This window comes from Phyllosticta citriasiana, assembly GCF_038021145.1.
Source record: "Phyllosticta citriasiana strain CBS 120426 chromosome Unknown IWZ02scaffold_5, whole genome shotgun sequence".
Taxonomy (NCBI): Eukaryota; Fungi; Ascomycota; class Dothideomycetes; order Botryosphaeriales; family Phyllostictaceae; genus Phyllosticta; species Phyllosticta citriasiana.
The window spans coordinates 315,331-330,742 of NW_027117282.1; the positions used below are offsets into that span (position 1 = coordinate 315,331).

The window sequence follows — 15,412 nt, forward strand, 5'->3', positions numbered from 1 at the left end:
GGGGCACTCAAACAGCCAATGGTCAAATCAGCAGTGGCTAAGGAATTGCAGATGTTGAGATACTGATGTCTGGAAAGGGATTTGAAGTCCAACATCCATGACATGTGAGTCTGGTGGGTCGTGCGCTGGCCGATGTGCATGCACTCACTGGGCTGGACGGCGGGGGAGCTTGATCTCACACGTCATAGCCCCGCGAACCAACCAAGCAGGAGCTCGCTCCCCTTCTCTTGATTGTCTGTACCTGACGCCTTCATTATCCTTCCTCTTTAAATCCCGGTGCAACTACTTCAACACTCACCTCCTAACCTCCACTCTTTTCCCCAAATAACAAATTCGACGTCTGCTCTGTTACAAACGCCAATTGAAGCCTCCCTGTTGCCGCGCGCGCACCAAAGCAAGCTACCTACCTACCTCACAACTCACAAACACACGACCGCGGAAAGCATCCATCATCATGTCAGACAAGCTCATGGACACGGCGCCCGGCGGCCAGTCGACGCAGTAAGCAACATCCCCTTCCTCACCCTCCATTCGGTCCCCATCTCCTACATATCTGTTACCATCTTCCCATCTCTGCACCGCACGTGTCTTCCACCTCATCACTTACGCCGCCCTTCCTCTCCACATCCCCCCTTCCCTCGCTCGCTCACTCGTCCGGCTCCCGCCAAATCTCGGTTCAGACAAGCAGGAAGAGGTCGGCGGGCGAATGAATGAATAAAACAAGAAATTAACCGCTCGGCGCGCTTCCGCTCGCAGATACGAATCCATCAAGCAATTCACCAACCCGCCAGATAAGGACGTCGGACAGCTGGGCAGTACGTCGACCCACTTCCCATCCCCATCCCCATCCCGACAGAATTTTGTAGCAGTCAGCCAGCTAATTCGCAACGCATGCACGCATGTAGATCCCGGCGCTGCTACTAAATCGGCGTCATCAGCTCATGACGATAAAGCTGCGCATAAGACGAAGGAACAGCTGGGTGAAGCAGGTGGATTGGGTGGTGCTGGTGCTGGTGCGGATGACGAGGCGGATGCGGAGCAGCGCGCCAGGCGTGAGCAGGGGTATGGTGGGGCGAGGGACATGCGGAGGGATGTTGGTGCTTGATGGGGTGGATGATTATGGGATAAAGGGGTGAGAAGAGAAGAGCTAGGGGACTTAACAGCAGCTCTGTGAGGAGGTTTTGCTGGTTTGTCTCGTATTGTGGGAGGTGAAGTGGGCATGGTAACGAATGAATTGAATTAACGAATGAATGAATGAATGAATGAATGAATGAATGAATGAATGAATGAATGAATGCGTCTGTCTGTCTGTTGTTGTTGGTTTGGCGTGGCGGTTAGAGAACTTGACTGTCTACATACATGGGTACATACTGTTGCCTTATATCTATCTCTTCTCTTCTCTTCTACCCACCGCTTCTTAGATCCATCATACCTACCTACCTACCTTTTCTCGTGCTTACCTACCTGACTCCAGCCAACTCACAGCTATCCTCCTGTACCAAGGCGCGATAATAAACAACACACACAGATAGATAGACAGACAGACAAAAATTTGACGATGCCAGTGTTGTTGTAGTAGTAGTAGTAGTTAACGTGCGTGCATGTATCATCGGCCACCCATTCACTTAGTAGCTGCTTGGTTAGCTAACAGAGCCAGCCGATGGGCGGATCAAATTTCATGTGTCTTAGCTGTCAGTTAGAGGCTTTCGCTCTCGGATTGTTGCAAGGCATATACTATATACTATACTATACATGCACTTGATAGACATTTAGATAGATAGATAGACAGATAGACAGACAGACAGACAGACGGACAGACAGACAGACAGACGGACGGACAGACAGACAGACAGATAGAAGCAGTGTGGAAAAGGGAAGCACGAGAGGAAGACAGAAATGAGGAGAATGAAGAGGAAAAGGGAGAAGGAAGGACGGGAAAGGCCGGCTGGCGTGTGGGTAGTGGGTAGGTAGGTAGGCAGGCAGGTAGGTAGGTTGGCAGGTAGGTTGGCAGGTAGGTAGGTTGGCAGGTGAAGACAAACAGACAAACAGGGACAAAAGGAAGGGGAACAGTGGAATGAGTAAAGAGAAGGCAAGGAAGGGACGATCTTTTGAGGCAAGAAATGAAAACGGCAAAAAAGAGAAAAGAAAAAGAAAAATTCTGTGATCCACACACACACACACACGCATCCCTACGACGCCGCCCTCCCACCACTACCACTCCACCCCCTGAACCCCTGCAAAAAGCCCAGCGACAGCCGCCCATGCGACCGCGGCGGCGGCGTGTTAGTCGTAAACGCCGTCGCCGTCGTCGCGGGCACGGGCGACGGGACGAGCGACGCGGCCGTCACCGCCGCCGACGCAGGTACCTTACTGCTGAGCGGTTGACGCTGGGACGAGGTGGTGGGGAGCGTGATGTCTTCCTCGTCGACGCGGCCAAGCGATGGGGGCGTGGCGCTGCTGGCGATGAAGGGTGATTCGGCAGGGAGGGGCAGCAGCGGCCTTGCTGAGCCGCGGGGCGCTGCGGGGATTTGGAGCGTGTTGTTGAAGATGTCAACGTCGTCGTCGTCGTTTCGTTTGGCACTGCTGTTGCTGCGCTCTTCGCTGCGATCAGCTCGCCACCCGCGCCAGACGAGCGCGCTCCACCGCTTTGCCGCAGCACCGAGGCCGCCTGGCGATGTTGTATCGCTGTTTTCACGCTCCTTGCTGCCGCCGTCTCTTTCCTTCTCTGCGTCGCCGCCGCCAACGCGTCCGACCCTGACCCACCCCTTTTCGCTCTTCCCCTGCTGCTGCTGCTGTTGTTGTTGCGAATGCTCCTTGTGCCTACCGTCGAGCTTGAGGCCCGCAGCCGCCCACGCCTTCATCGATCCGGACCCCTTGCGCGCCAGCGCTCGCGCCCTGTCCGCCGCCCCCGATGCGCTGTCCAGCTCGAGCGCGGCCGCAACCGCCTTGCCCTTGTCCCTGCCGCGCGAACGCAGCCCGACGCGCGACTGCGTGCTGCGGGGGCGAGATGGGGAGTGAGACCGGCTGCGGCTCGAGTCGCCGGCGTCGGCGGCAATGGTGACGGACTTGGACGACGTCCTGGACCGCAGGGACAGGCGGGACGACCGGGTCGAGGAGCCCGTCGACGGGCGCAGGAACTGGTGCTGAGGGAGAGGCAGCGGTGATGGGTCTTGCAAAGGAATCGAGGCCCGTTGGACGTTGATTGTTGGGTTGGAGTTGGGCGGAGGAGGAGGCGTTGGTGGCACGGGGAACAGCGAATGCATGCAAGGTGCGCTCGTGGCCGCGCCGCTGTCTGGCAGTACTTCTCGCTCCTGTTCTTGCCTTTTCTCGGTCGCTGGTTCCTCGATCTCGTCGTCTGTGTCTTCTGCTTTCTTTGGCGTCGGCGCTGTGCCTTCGAGGGCCGCCAGCGCGGCTTCGCGCGCGACAAGCACAGGCTCCGGTGTGGAGATTTGCGGAGGTTCAAGACCCATTTTGGAAGCTCGATTTGCGCGGAAGCTTTTGGGGGCATTCGAGAACCGGTTCGGGTCTGGGTCTGCCGGCGGAGACAACGAGCTCGCGCTGTCCAACTTTTTTGTTCTCAATGGGGCGATTTCGACGACCGGGCTGCTAGCTCTTGAAGTCTGCGATGAGGTGTTGGTCGACATGCTGTGCATGCGCCTGGGTGACTTTGCTGGCGGCTCGCTGGGTACCGAGCCTCCATGGAGTCCTGTCGAGTAGGCCGGGAAAGATGCATGTGAGAGGCGCTTCGGAGACTTTGGAGGTGGAGATCGCGGTGGGCGACCCGAGTTGAAGTTGGCTTGGTCCGCACCTGTGCCGTCGGCAGTGCTGAGCTTCCGTCCATGACGTCCAGTTGGGCTGGTGACTTTGATGTCGACAGTGGCAAGGGACCTTTTGGCGTCAAGTGATTCTCCTCCGCAGACGGTCCGTCTCTTGGCCTGTTTGTCCTTTGGGGCAACCGCCGGCTCCATGTCGTTACTGCGTCGAGTCGATCGCCGAAAGACAGGGTCCAGGAAGTTGAGGTGTCTCAAGCTCGACCTCTTCTCCCTCGTATCGCTTTGGCTCCAGTCGGGGCGGTCAATGGTGGCTCGTTTCGGACGTGGTGGGGGGCTGGTTTCTTGATCGCCTCTATTGTCCGAGAACCATGCGTCTAGGTCTGCTGTGCTGTTGGGTCTGGGTTTTCTGCCACTGAGATCACGCTCTCTGCGACTGGGGTGCCGTCTTCGGGGGTCACTTTTGGGGTCTTTTGCAATCTGCGCAGCAACAAAGGCACGCCACGTTTCGCCGACTGCGGGCCCGCGGAGATTTTCGTCACTCGACGTCGTCCGCATCTTGGCTCCGGCAGGACGTCGATGCTTTGAGTATCTTTCGGGATTGGTTCGCTTTTGGATAGCTCTCAGATAGCTTTCGGCGGAGGTGGATGGCGACCTGACCAGGTTCGGTCTGCTCCGGCCGTCTGATTCCTGCTCCTCCTTGACGGCTTCTAGAGAACTTGAGCGTCTGGAGTTGGACTGCTGCGGGGCTGTGCCAGCATATAAGCCTCTTGTCGTTGCTGCTCGCTTGACGTTGTTCGGGGAGCTCGTTTGTCGTCCTGGTTCCTTTGCCGGTCCGTGCCTCCTCATCTCATGAACATCATTCCCCTTACTTTCATTGGACTTTTCATTTGCAATCGACAGCGGACGCCTTTTTCTAGATTCGTTCGCGTCGTCTGTGTTTGGTATCCCGCCGATTGACGTCTTTGCCGCGCTCTCGCTTCCGACACCACGGTCTTTGGTATTTTTGGGGTTCGCCGAATCAGTCACGCGAATTTGCTTTGAGAACTTTGCGTCTGCGACGGCCACTCTGTTCCTCGAAGATTCTGCTGAGTGGGGTGGCGCGGTAGTGTTAATCAAGGAACCCGCCGTCATCGATACCCTTTGCAACCTCTTCTCGACGGCAGTTTTTGTGCCCTCGATTTGCACAGGTCGAGCATCGCTGAGAGATTCTTCAGCCTGGCTGGCCCTGAGTAGCTTTTCCAATCGGCGCGTCAGCTCGCCTGCGTCGACCGGCGAGCTGCACGGCCTCGCCTTTTGGGTCTGAATAGTCGGCATCGCGTCCTTTTCAAAATCCAGAGCTGTTCCCCTGTCAAGAACGAGTCCTTTCACGCAAACTCTCCTCTTCGAAGCTCTCAATCAAAGATTGCTAGATATTGGGATCAGCATCAGAGGGAAGCTTTAAAGGGATAGACGTACCGAGTTAAGGAGAGTTCAGACCGTGGACGTCGAAAATGGACAGAGAATACTGCCAATGTTCGGCCCGGCAACATCAATTGCAAATGGGGTGCAACTGACGCCGAGGTGAGAGAAGGATAGGTCAACACCACACCCAACAGCGAATGCATCAATCATGAATATAAAAAGGCCAGGAGAGGAGGGACCGCACGATAGCAGACGCTAGCGGCGATTCGCGAGCAAAGGAGAAGTTCGGGAGCGAGCAGCAAGTCAACCCTGGTTTCAGTTTCCTACCACCCGACTCGGATGACAACTACGTACGCCATGCTGCTGTGCAAGAGGACTCAGCTGCAGGACGACCTGGAAAAAAAAAAAGCTGCAATGTAGTCGCGTGGTCAGTTTGATTGAATTGAGCACTGGTAAAAGGAGGAAGCTGGCTGTCGTCAGTTGTATAGAGAGGCGTCGCGGGGGCGTAGATTCGGCTTGGGGCACTAGGACGTAAAAGGAGAGCCGACTTTGGCTAGAGCTGAGAAGGGGTCTAATCAAAGAGTAGCGTTAATGTTGGGGAATTGGCGAGGAACTCCACCTCTTCCAAGGGCGGTCTCGGCTTGTCCGCTTTTCTCTATGGGGTTATCTTCCAGCTGGCGGCTACCGCTTCATCAGCCGGGCGAACGGGAGGAATTTAAGGAAAGAGGTGGAAAGGCAGTGGCGTACCGGATGAGCATTGGTTGCCAGGGGCTACAGAATTCGGTAAAATGGCATTCTCTGCCGAATTTTAGTGTTATTTTCGAGGGCGTCTGCTCGGCTAGAGTGTGCAGAAAAAAGCAAATGGCCGCTTTTGGAAACGTTGAAAAAGCAGTCTTCGCATGAGGCAAGTGGCTGTCCAAAAACTATTGCTGCACCAGGGGCTTCATCGGAAGCGGCCATCTGGAGAGCTAGTTTGGACGAGCAGAGGTTCTGGTGTTGTAAGTGGACCCAAACTTTGACAGAGGGAAAGCTGCGATGCTCAACCAACAGTCGAATCGATAGAATGGCAGCCCCTGATCACTTGTCATCCAAAAACTACATGGCTCACACGGTGCATGTCGAAACAAGTTATACTCCCTAGGCGTGACTGATGGCGGATGACAGCTTCTCAAGCGCGACTGTGATTTACTCTCTAGGCGCAACCATGGTAGTGAGCGAAGGCTCCCTGCATACAGCCGCAGTGACTGGAAGTCTCAATTTTTATCGATGCCCACTGGGCGCCGGTCTTCTCGTTCGTGTCCTGCGACGTGAAAATGCCAAGGCCGTTGTAAAGAATGTTGTGGCACGAGGCTGTTGGGAAAGGATGGATTCCGGCGGCCACGAGGATTTTTATCCATCAAAGGGGCCTCGTGGTTGACAGACGGACAACCCGAAGTCGTGTCTTTGTAATCCAGGGGCTGTCTTGAGAATGTCGCTCTGGTGAACGAGCGCCGTTTCGGTGCAGTGTGGATTTCTTTGGCGACATCAAGGTGGAGAAGAAGTCGTAGGGCGCAGCATTGTCGTCAAATTCTTCGCGCCAAGTCGGCAACTACGTAGCTGGCCAGAACAAAGTTTCGTCAGAGGACGGTGTTGTGGTTTGCCTCGCGTCCGCAGAGGGAAGGGAGAGCACGGAGAAGAGTGGCACGGCGGGGCGTCGACAAAAGAGCGAGTCAGGGGCTGCACAGCGGTCCAGTGCAGTACAACACAGTACAGTGAGCAGTCGAGCTTGAGTTGTGATCTCGCAGGCGGTGGACATGGACAGTGGAGCCACCTCGGCACATGGCATCATGTTGTGTTGCTGCGTGCCGAGGCGGTGGCCCGTTTCCTACCATTCCCCTAATCTACTCCCATCAATGTTTACAGTCAGTCGTTTCGGTGACGCAATAGAACACCTTGGGTTTTCCAGTCTCCTATGCTTCATGCCTCCGGCTTGGCTTAGCAATCCTTGATCGCTATCACTATGACATGGACAGAAACCTGTCGAACCATCGGCAATAGCGTCGACAACCACGTCCGATGATTATCAATCGGCACCCCGTAGCAGTTGCACGCCATGGCATAGGCCTCCATGACATGGGCCTGACAAATGCTTAACCAAGCATATAAAAATTGCTTGAAGATGCCTTCTCAGATGCACTCACGATTCAATCTCAACTGCACACCCTCAATCATCACCTCCTACAGTAGCCTCCTACCACAGCAATGGCCGCCAACAGCAAGCTTTTCACCCCGATCAAGGTGGGCTCGATCCAACTCGAGCACCGCATTGCAATGGCACCCCTCACGCGTTTCCGCGCCGACGATGACCACGCTCCGCTTCCCATGGTCGCCGAGTACTACTCTCAGCGCGGCAGTGTTCCTGGAACCCTCCTCATAACTGTAAGTCTCGCCCTGTAAAATAGGCTTGAACATGTATTGACCCTCGACAGGAAGCATCCTACATTTCAAAGCGCGCCGGCGGTTACCCGAATGCTCCTGGCCTCTACACGGACGAGCAGCTGGCCGCATGGAAAAGGGTCACCGATGCTGTTCACGCCAAGCGCTCCAAAATTTTCGTCCAGCTGTGGGCGCTCGGTCGTGCAGCAAACCCCCAGGTCCTCGAGCAAGAGGGCGTCAAAGATGGCTTTGTCAGCTCCAGCGCAACTCCCATGAACAGCGAAAGTCCCACGCCGAGGGCGCTTACCGAGGACGAGATTGAGTCCTACATCCACGACTACGCGCAGGCGGCCAAGGATGCCGTCGAGAAGGCGGGATTCGATGGTGTTGAGATTCACGCTGCTAACGGCTACCTCATCGACCAATTCTTCCAAGACAACTGCAACCAGAGAACGGACAAATGGGGTGGCAGTGTTGAGAACAGGGCACGCTTTGGCCTCGAGGTCGCCAAGGCAGTAGTCAAAGCGGTTGGTGCGGACAAGACTGGCATCAGGTTGTCGCCGTGGTCGACATTCCAGGGAATGCGCATGGTAGACCCCGTTCCCCAGTTCACTCACATCATCAAGGGCTTGAAGGAGCTCAACCTCGCCTATCTGCATCTCGTCGAGTCGCGCGTGTCTGGAAACGCCGAGGTTGAGGCCAGTGATCGTCTCGACTTTGCACTGCAGGCCTGGGGCAGGGAGAAGGCAGCTTTCATAGCCGGCGGCTTGACTGCGGCGTCTGCAAAGAAGACGGTGGACGAGGATTATCCCGAATACAACATCGGCGTCGTCTTTGGACGGTACTTCATCTCGACGCCCGACCTGGTCTTCAGGGTGTACAAGGGTCTCGAGTTCAACAAGTACAACCGGGATACCTTTTACAACGCCAAGAGCGAGGTTGGATACATTGACTATCCCATCAGTCCCGAGTTTCACAGGGCGGGCTCCTCCACGTTGTAAGCTCGTGGCGCACACGAGAGCAAATGTTGAAGAAGCGCCGACACGACGCGTAGAAATTCTGAGCAGCTGGCAGACGGCCTTGAAAGTTTGGCACCAAGCGTTGGAGAGTCAGGACCTCATAGACATGATTGGATAGACCGGCGAGACTAGAGAAATAAAATGGCCATTTACATTATAACATTACCATCCTGCGCCGCTCCCGCATGCAGAGCTCTGACCATGTTTATGTGCTGGCGCTTGGCCTCGATGTCTGCTGAGGCGTCGATCCTGCAAACAACGCGCGCAGCAGAGTGTCGTCTCGGCGGGGGTGCCAGACGGCGCTTTATTGCTTTTGCTGGCACCTGGGCCTGTTGTAGGTTTAGGAGGATGTCCGGAATGCTACAGCTCGATAAAGCTGCCGCAGGCGAGCGTCTAGACCGACCGTGCTGCGATGTCGGTGGCCTCGTGTCTTGTACCTGAACTACTGCGCTTTACCCGTGTCAGTGTCAGTGCGGCCTGTGTGCGGCCCTCCTGATTGCAGCTCTATCCCAGCACCACCATCAATTACCTTTCCACGCCCACCCCAACCCCGGCCGCCCTCTCACTTCGTGTCTCTCCCTCACGCCTCACGCCTTATCCGCGCATCCTCTTCATCCATCCCGATCGCCTCTCGTCCGCCACTGCCAGAAGCATCCTTCCGCTCCTCCATCTCTGCCGCGCTCCGTACACCAACCGCCGTCCTCTCGCGTCCGAGCATCACCACTCAGCGGCTGCGCTCCACAGCACCGACCATCCTGAACCCTCCAACCCGCATTGCGCGTAATGCAATTGTCGCCCCAGAACCGCGTCTAGCGCCCTGAGCACAGCGCCATGCCCTGGCGGCCTGTCCCGCGGATTGCTTTTGCAATCTGCACATATCCCTTCCAGCCCTCATCGCCAGCCGACCTCCCGCTGGAAATCGGCGACGAGCTGTACATAATAGAACAAGGCGGCAAGGATGGCGCCTGGTATCGTGGCTATCTGGTCGCGCCGCCTTCGCTGCTGGCAGGCCTGACTTCGTCCAAGGGCCAGACGCTCGAAGCGCGCGTCTTCTCCGGCATCTTCCCTCGCTGTTGCGTCGAAGTCCGCGAAGTCCTCGGTGATGCCAAGGCGAACGGCATCGACGAAGATGGCGTCGCAAATGGTCAGCAGCGCCCTGGATCCGATGGCCACGCTAGCGACGGCGAGCAGCCTGTGAATGGGTTGATAACTCCTGACGAGAGTTCGACGTCCAGTCCGGCCACGGCGAAGTCACATTCGCGAGCAAGCAACAATCTGGGTTTGGCCTTGACCCCGAAAGATGCAAAGAGGTCAAGCATGCTGTTGCGCCATGGCTCGCAAAAGGGAAAGAGAGAAACCTCTGGTTATTTCCTTCCGCTTTCACCAGTTTCCGTTGCGTCACGCGATCCCAACGCGCCGAAGCCGCCTGCCCCCGTTCCTATGCTGAAGATTGGAGACGAGACGCCGACGTCGCTGTCCGAGCCTTTGGTAGACGAAATTGCCTCCTGCCTGCGCGAATGGCACTCCACCAAAGTACACGAGCTTTTATTGGGTAGAAGATATGGCACATTGGACAAGATGACCACATTGGTTCTCAAGTTGGACTCGGCTCGAAGACAGTTGCTTCACAAGGTCTTGACTAAGAAAGAGTTGGACGTGGTCCGCGAAAGAACTGTGTGGGACCTCGTGGCCGGCAACAAGATGCTCTCGGGCGAGGTCATTGTGCGCAGCCCGTTGCAAAAAGGCAGGATTCTGACCTCGGAAGACTCTGCTATCGAAGTCACACGTTTACAGTCAATCATGAGCCTGCTGGACGAACGGCCGACCCAATCCTCCGAAGAGCATACGTTATACCACGTGGCGGCGACTGTGCGCAACTACGTAGGCGAAATCAAGCAGCCTAATACAGTCTGCATGTTTCTCTGCTCGAAAGCACCCGGCGCACAGCCGCTTCCGCTTTCCGAGGTTTTTGCCACGGACTTGGTCAATCAAGAGGGAGGAGAGTCTGCCATTTCCGAGGAAAAGATCAAGACGCTTTTTACGGATCTGAGCGCTGTGGACATTGGAGAAGGTTCTGGAGCAGGCGCAAACACATATCTTGTTGTCAAAATTCTTGGAAACGAGCCAGCCCGCATGGTCGCCACCCCAATGCCACATCCCGGCGTCACAAGAGACGGTTCCATTTCTGGACAGGGAGGCCTTTCCTCGTCCAACAGCGTCAATCGTGGGAGACGAAGCCTCATGTGGTCAGCTCGGCGGAAAAACTCCGACCCTGGCGAATTCGCTGGTCTGAAACCTTCCCAAAGCACAGTCTTGAGCGAGCGGTCCGACAGCGCCGCCCCAGCACGTGCCGTGACACCAAAGGAACCAAAAGCATTGAGAAGGACTTTTGCCATTGGTGTATTGCGCTTGGATTTCGCAAACAAGGGACGGCAAGAATTCGAGCAAGAAGTCTCCCTCTGGACGCCGAGCAATCCTCTGGACGAAGTGACAGAGGAGACGGAGAAATGGGACGCTCTGATCTCGGAGCTCAACCCAAGCGTAACTGGAGTGTACAAGAAATACCCCTTCATCAATCGGCTGCAAGTGCACATCAAGAGCTTTGGGCATAGCGATGCTGAGACGCTCATCAAAAAGACTCCAACGCTTTTGCACAACATCATCCAGTGCAAGAAGATTGGCTTCTCGGGTGCTCCGACAAAGTATAGAAGCGACATTTACCTCACACTTCGCGCACCTTTTCTCCCGCAAAATTGCTTCTTGGCACATCCAAAAAGTGGATCGGTAGCGTTGGGCCAATCCTCAAACATGGCCAATCTCCAATTGACACTCGAAGTACGCAAAGCATCTGGAGACCGTATCGAAAACTGCATATTTCCGTCCGGAAACAGCAATGGACACACCGCTTGGAGGACTACCGCTATTGAGAGGGGCGAATCATGGAATCTGACAATCCGCCTTGCCATAAATCCTGAAGACGTCGCAGGATCGCACGTGGTGATGAGTCTTGCAGATGCCCCTGGATTTCCATTTGCTCTGTGCTGGATGCCGCTGTGGACCGACGATGCCTTTGTTCGCGATGGAGAGCACACTTTGGCCATGTACAAGTACGACGAACACACCTCCAGCATGATCTCCGGTCGGGGCGCCTACCTCTCGTTGCCTTGGAACTCTCAAAAGAAGGACGAGGCCATTACGGGGACAATGGCTGCGGTAAAGATAAGGACCTATCTTTGCAGCACCAAGCACTCTCAGGACCCAAATCTTCTCTCTCTCTTGAAATGGCGGGACCAGGGCGCGAATGCCATAGTAGACCTCCTTAAGCGGTTTCTTTTCGTGCCTGAGATTGAAATCGTCAAACTCTTGCCCGAAGTCTTTGACTCGCTCTTTGAGATTCTTGTCGACAATGCGGGCCGTGATGAGATTGAAGACTTGGTGTTCAATGCGCTCGTCACTGTATTGGGCATTGTCCACGATCGCCGCTTCGACATGTCACCTCTGGTCGACAAGTACGTGCAAACACGATTCAACTACCCTTTTGCCACAGCGGCAATGGTTAGGAGCTTCAATCGATTGTTGTCAAACCCAGTCGACCCAGCAACTTCGAGGGCTCTCCGATCGACCTTCAAGGTCGGCGCGCACATCTTCAAGTTCATCATGAAGGCCCGACTGCAGCAGAAAGACAAGGAGGCAGGGATCGGAATCACTGGCCGCCAGTCAACCTTCACCAAGGACATGCAAAATATCTTCAAGGCCTTGGAATCTCTCATGACAAATTCGGCGCCAATTTTGGTCGGAACCAAGACTCTGCTCGTGCAGCACTTTCACACGTGGCTGCCAGAGTTGACCATTTGCTTGACCCCGGCTGAAGTTCTCGAGCTCGCATCGAGCTTTGTAGACTCTTGTGCCTCGGTTCAGGGGAAACTCATTCTCTATAAACTCATCTTGATCATGCATCTCAACGAGGTTGATGCTTTCAAAACCTCAGAGACCAGATCTACTTTAGTCTCGAGGACTGTCAAATGGCTTGCTCCGCATTGGGGCAAGACTGATACAGTCAACGATCAGTTTAGGGACCAAGTGCGCCTGTGCTGCTCCGTCGTGGCGTCCCAGATTGAGGGACTTGGGCCAGAAGCTGCCGACTATATCCCAAAGCTCGTCGACTCGTATCTGACGGTATCCCAGGCCCCTCGGTCTCCAAAACAACATTTGTCACTCCTTTTTCCAACCTCTTATCCATTTCCTACTAAGCAAATTGACACTACTGGCGACTTTGACGAAATTCTGGTTGAACTGCTTGCGATTCTTGCAGCTATCACCAATCTTCCCATTACGATTCACCCCGATCTACCCAAGGATGAAATGATCTCTTTTCTTTCAGATACCCTACAGGTTCTCATGGCTAGCTTGGATGGCGGGGCGTTTCCGAAGACATGGCTAAGTGTCAACATTTATCATCACAAGGCCACCATGAAGGCCCTGGAAAAGCTTTGCGGCGTTCTCATCGACTCCTTCATTCCGGATCCTGATCAAGCCGAGGATTTTGCAACCGATCTGTGGAGATCCTTCTTCGACACGCTGCTCAAACTCGTGAGTAGCGATGCTCTGGCTCTCGAGACCTTCCCCGAGCAAAAGCGAAGGGCTGTGTGGAAGATTGCTGGAGATGTGCGCGAGCTTGGCGCTGAATCGCTGCGTCGAAGCTGGGATGCCATTGGCTGGGAGACGACTACGGACGACCACGATCGATATGGCCTTGAAAAGATGGGCGGTTACCAGGTGCAGTATGTGCCTGGCCTCGTAGCTCCCATTGTCGAGCTCTGTCTCAGCGTGCATCAGGGGTTGAGGAGCGTGGCAATTCAGGTCTTGCAGACAATGATTGTCAGCGAGTGGTCGCTGTCAGAGGACCTGGGCTTGATTCAGGCTGAGATGATTGATTGTCTGGATCGCCTTTTCAAGACCAAGAATTTGACAGAGAGCGTTATCCAGAAGCTGTTCATCAACGAACTCATCGACCTGTTCGAGCCCATGGCGCAACACCCAGACGGTGCGCTCTTCAACGCTGTCAAGGACCTCATCAACACCATTGACGAGCTGCTTGACTTGCTGGTAGCAGTGCACGGTCGCGAGAGCTCAGGAGAAGTATTTCACATCATGGACACGCTTCATCTGATGGAGTTCTTGAAGGACATGCAAAAGGAGGACATCTACATTCGCTACGTCCATCAGCTGGCACACATTCAAGCAGAAGCAGGCAACATGACCGAGGCAGGTCTTGCGCTTCGTCTCCACGCTGAACTGTACGAATGGGATCCCACGACAACCGTACAAGTCTTGGAGGACCCGGCATTCCCTGCACAGACTGCGTTTGACAGAAAAGAGCACCTGTACTTTGAAATGATCAAGCATTACGAGGACGGTCTCTCGTGGAACAATGCCTTGGCAGCCTACCAGGAGCTCGCTAGCCAATACGAGCACAACGTTTTCGATTTTGCCAAACTCGCGCGCACTCAACGCGCCATGGCAACAGTCTATGAGAGCATCAACAGGGGCGATAGGCAGCTTCCACGCTACTTCCGGGTCGTGTACAGAGGACTAGGGTGGCCTCACGCGCTCAGAGACAAGCAGTTCGTCTTTGAGGGCTCGCCGATGGACAATCGCGCAACATTTACAGATCGCTTGCAACAGCAACACCCATCTGCTCAGATTTCGACTGGCGCACAGGATGAGGATGTTGAGGGCCAGTATCTGGAAATTTTCTCGGTCGGACCGCAAAAGGATCTTATGCATCCTATCTACCAGCGGCCAAAGGTGGCACAGATGATCAGGGACTACTATGTCCTGTCAACGCCCAACACCTTCTCAACGACCTCGCGACTTCAAGGTGCCAACGAGACCAACATCAAGGAGCGGAGAGTGCACAAGGTCATTTACACCACTGCCGAGACATTCCCCACGATCCTTCGACGCAGCGAAATCGTGTCTGTCGAAGAGGTCATCTACACGCCTCTCCAGACTGCCCTCGAGCGGACCATCAGAAAGACGGCCGAACTTGCCGCTCTCGAGAGGCGGGTGGCCAATGGTGAAGATTCAGCGCTGCAGATGCTGACCGAGTCGCTCATGTTGTCTGTTGACTCCAAGTCACCCAACAGCGTAGCGCAATACAGAGAACTCCTTCCTAGACCCTTTCCCCCTGTTGGATCCGATGCTGGCGAGGATGACGATGACGAACAGTTGGAACCCCCTCTGGAACCCCTGGAGAACGCCCTCAAAAATGCGCTGATGGACCACGCACTAATGGTGAAGAGATGCCTTGGCACCTACACCAGACCAGCGCAGCTAGCAACCGCACAGGACCTCTCCGGACGTAAGCCCAGGCCTCCTTGAATTGGACTCGGAAGAAACCGCTCTGCTAACAACCAGCCCGCCAGGCTTCGAGCAAACCTTCGCTCCCGAACTCGAAGCCCTCCATGTCGGCCAGCTCACCCACTTGCTTTCCGCGCCCAGCCACCACCAACACAACAGCTCGTCTCTGCTTAACCCGTCGATCGCACAGGCGACCGTCATTCCGCTCCTCCAAGCAGCGCCCTCGCCAGCTGCGTTTGAAAAGATGCGCCTGTCGGCCGCGGCGCTCCTCCCCTCATCTGCCTTGTTCCCGTCCCCGTCCCAGGACACGACACCGCGAGCCGTCTCGCACAACGAGAAGAACCGGCTCTCGCTCACCTTTGTCAAGCGCAACTCGGTCTCGCTCACCAACCACACGCACCACCCGTCGGACTCGACGGTGCGCAGCGGCGGCCAAAACAA

General features: G+C 55.4%; 5 protein-coding genes across 5 annotated transcripts; 4 read left to right on the top strand and 1 right to left on the bottom strand.

The window, feature by feature from the left end:
- Window positions 1-297: 297 nt before the first annotated feature.
- IWZ02DRAFT_221838 (uncharacterized protein) lies at window positions 298-1,200 on the top strand. Its single transcript, XM_066762833.1, has 2 exons — window positions 298-501; window positions 757-1,200. Exons 1-2 carry the CDS (start codon window positions 455-457, stop codon window positions 1,103-1,105), a joined length of 396 nt encoding a protein of 131 aa, XP_066623568.1. The 5' UTR covers window positions 298-454; the 3' UTR covers window positions 1,106-1,200.
- A 767-nt stretch (window positions 1,201-1,967) lies between these two features.
- Window positions 1,968-2,905, bottom strand: IWZ02DRAFT_447969 (uncharacterized protein). Its single transcript, XM_066767313.1, has one exon. The coding sequence runs from the start codon at window positions 2,859-2,861 to the stop codon at window positions 2,190-2,192; it is 672 nt and encodes a 223-aa protein (XP_066623569.1). The 5' UTR covers window positions 2,862-2,905; the 3' UTR covers window positions 1,968-2,189.
- A 4,149-nt stretch (window positions 2,906-7,054) lies between these two features.
- Window positions 7,055-8,759, top strand: IWZ02DRAFT_474553 (NADPH dehydrogenase). The gene is made up of 2 exons (XM_066768998.1): window positions 7,055-7,592; window positions 7,643-8,759. Exons 1-2 carry the CDS (start codon window positions 7,416-7,418, stop codon window positions 8,588-8,590), a joined length of 1,125 nt encoding a protein of 374 aa, XP_066623570.1. The 5' UTR covers window positions 7,055-7,415; the 3' UTR covers window positions 8,591-8,759.
- Window positions 8,760-9,108, top strand: IWZ02DRAFT_447973 (uncharacterized protein). The gene has a single exon (XM_066767314.1). The coding sequence runs from the start codon at window positions 8,810-8,812 to the stop codon at window positions 9,047-9,049; it is 240 nt and encodes a 79-aa protein (XP_066623571.1). The 5' UTR covers window positions 8,760-8,809; the 3' UTR covers window positions 9,050-9,108.
- On the top strand, window positions 9,043-15,103 carry IWZ02DRAFT_221863 (C2 domain in Dock180 and Zizimin proteins-domain-containing protein). Its single transcript, XM_066762834.1, has one exon. The coding sequence runs from the start codon at window positions 9,440-9,442 to the stop codon at window positions 14,990-14,992; it is 5,553 nt and encodes a 1,850-aa protein (XP_066623572.1). The 5' UTR covers window positions 9,043-9,439; the 3' UTR covers window positions 14,993-15,103.
- The last annotated feature ends 309 nt before the right edge of the window (window positions 15,104-15,412 follow it).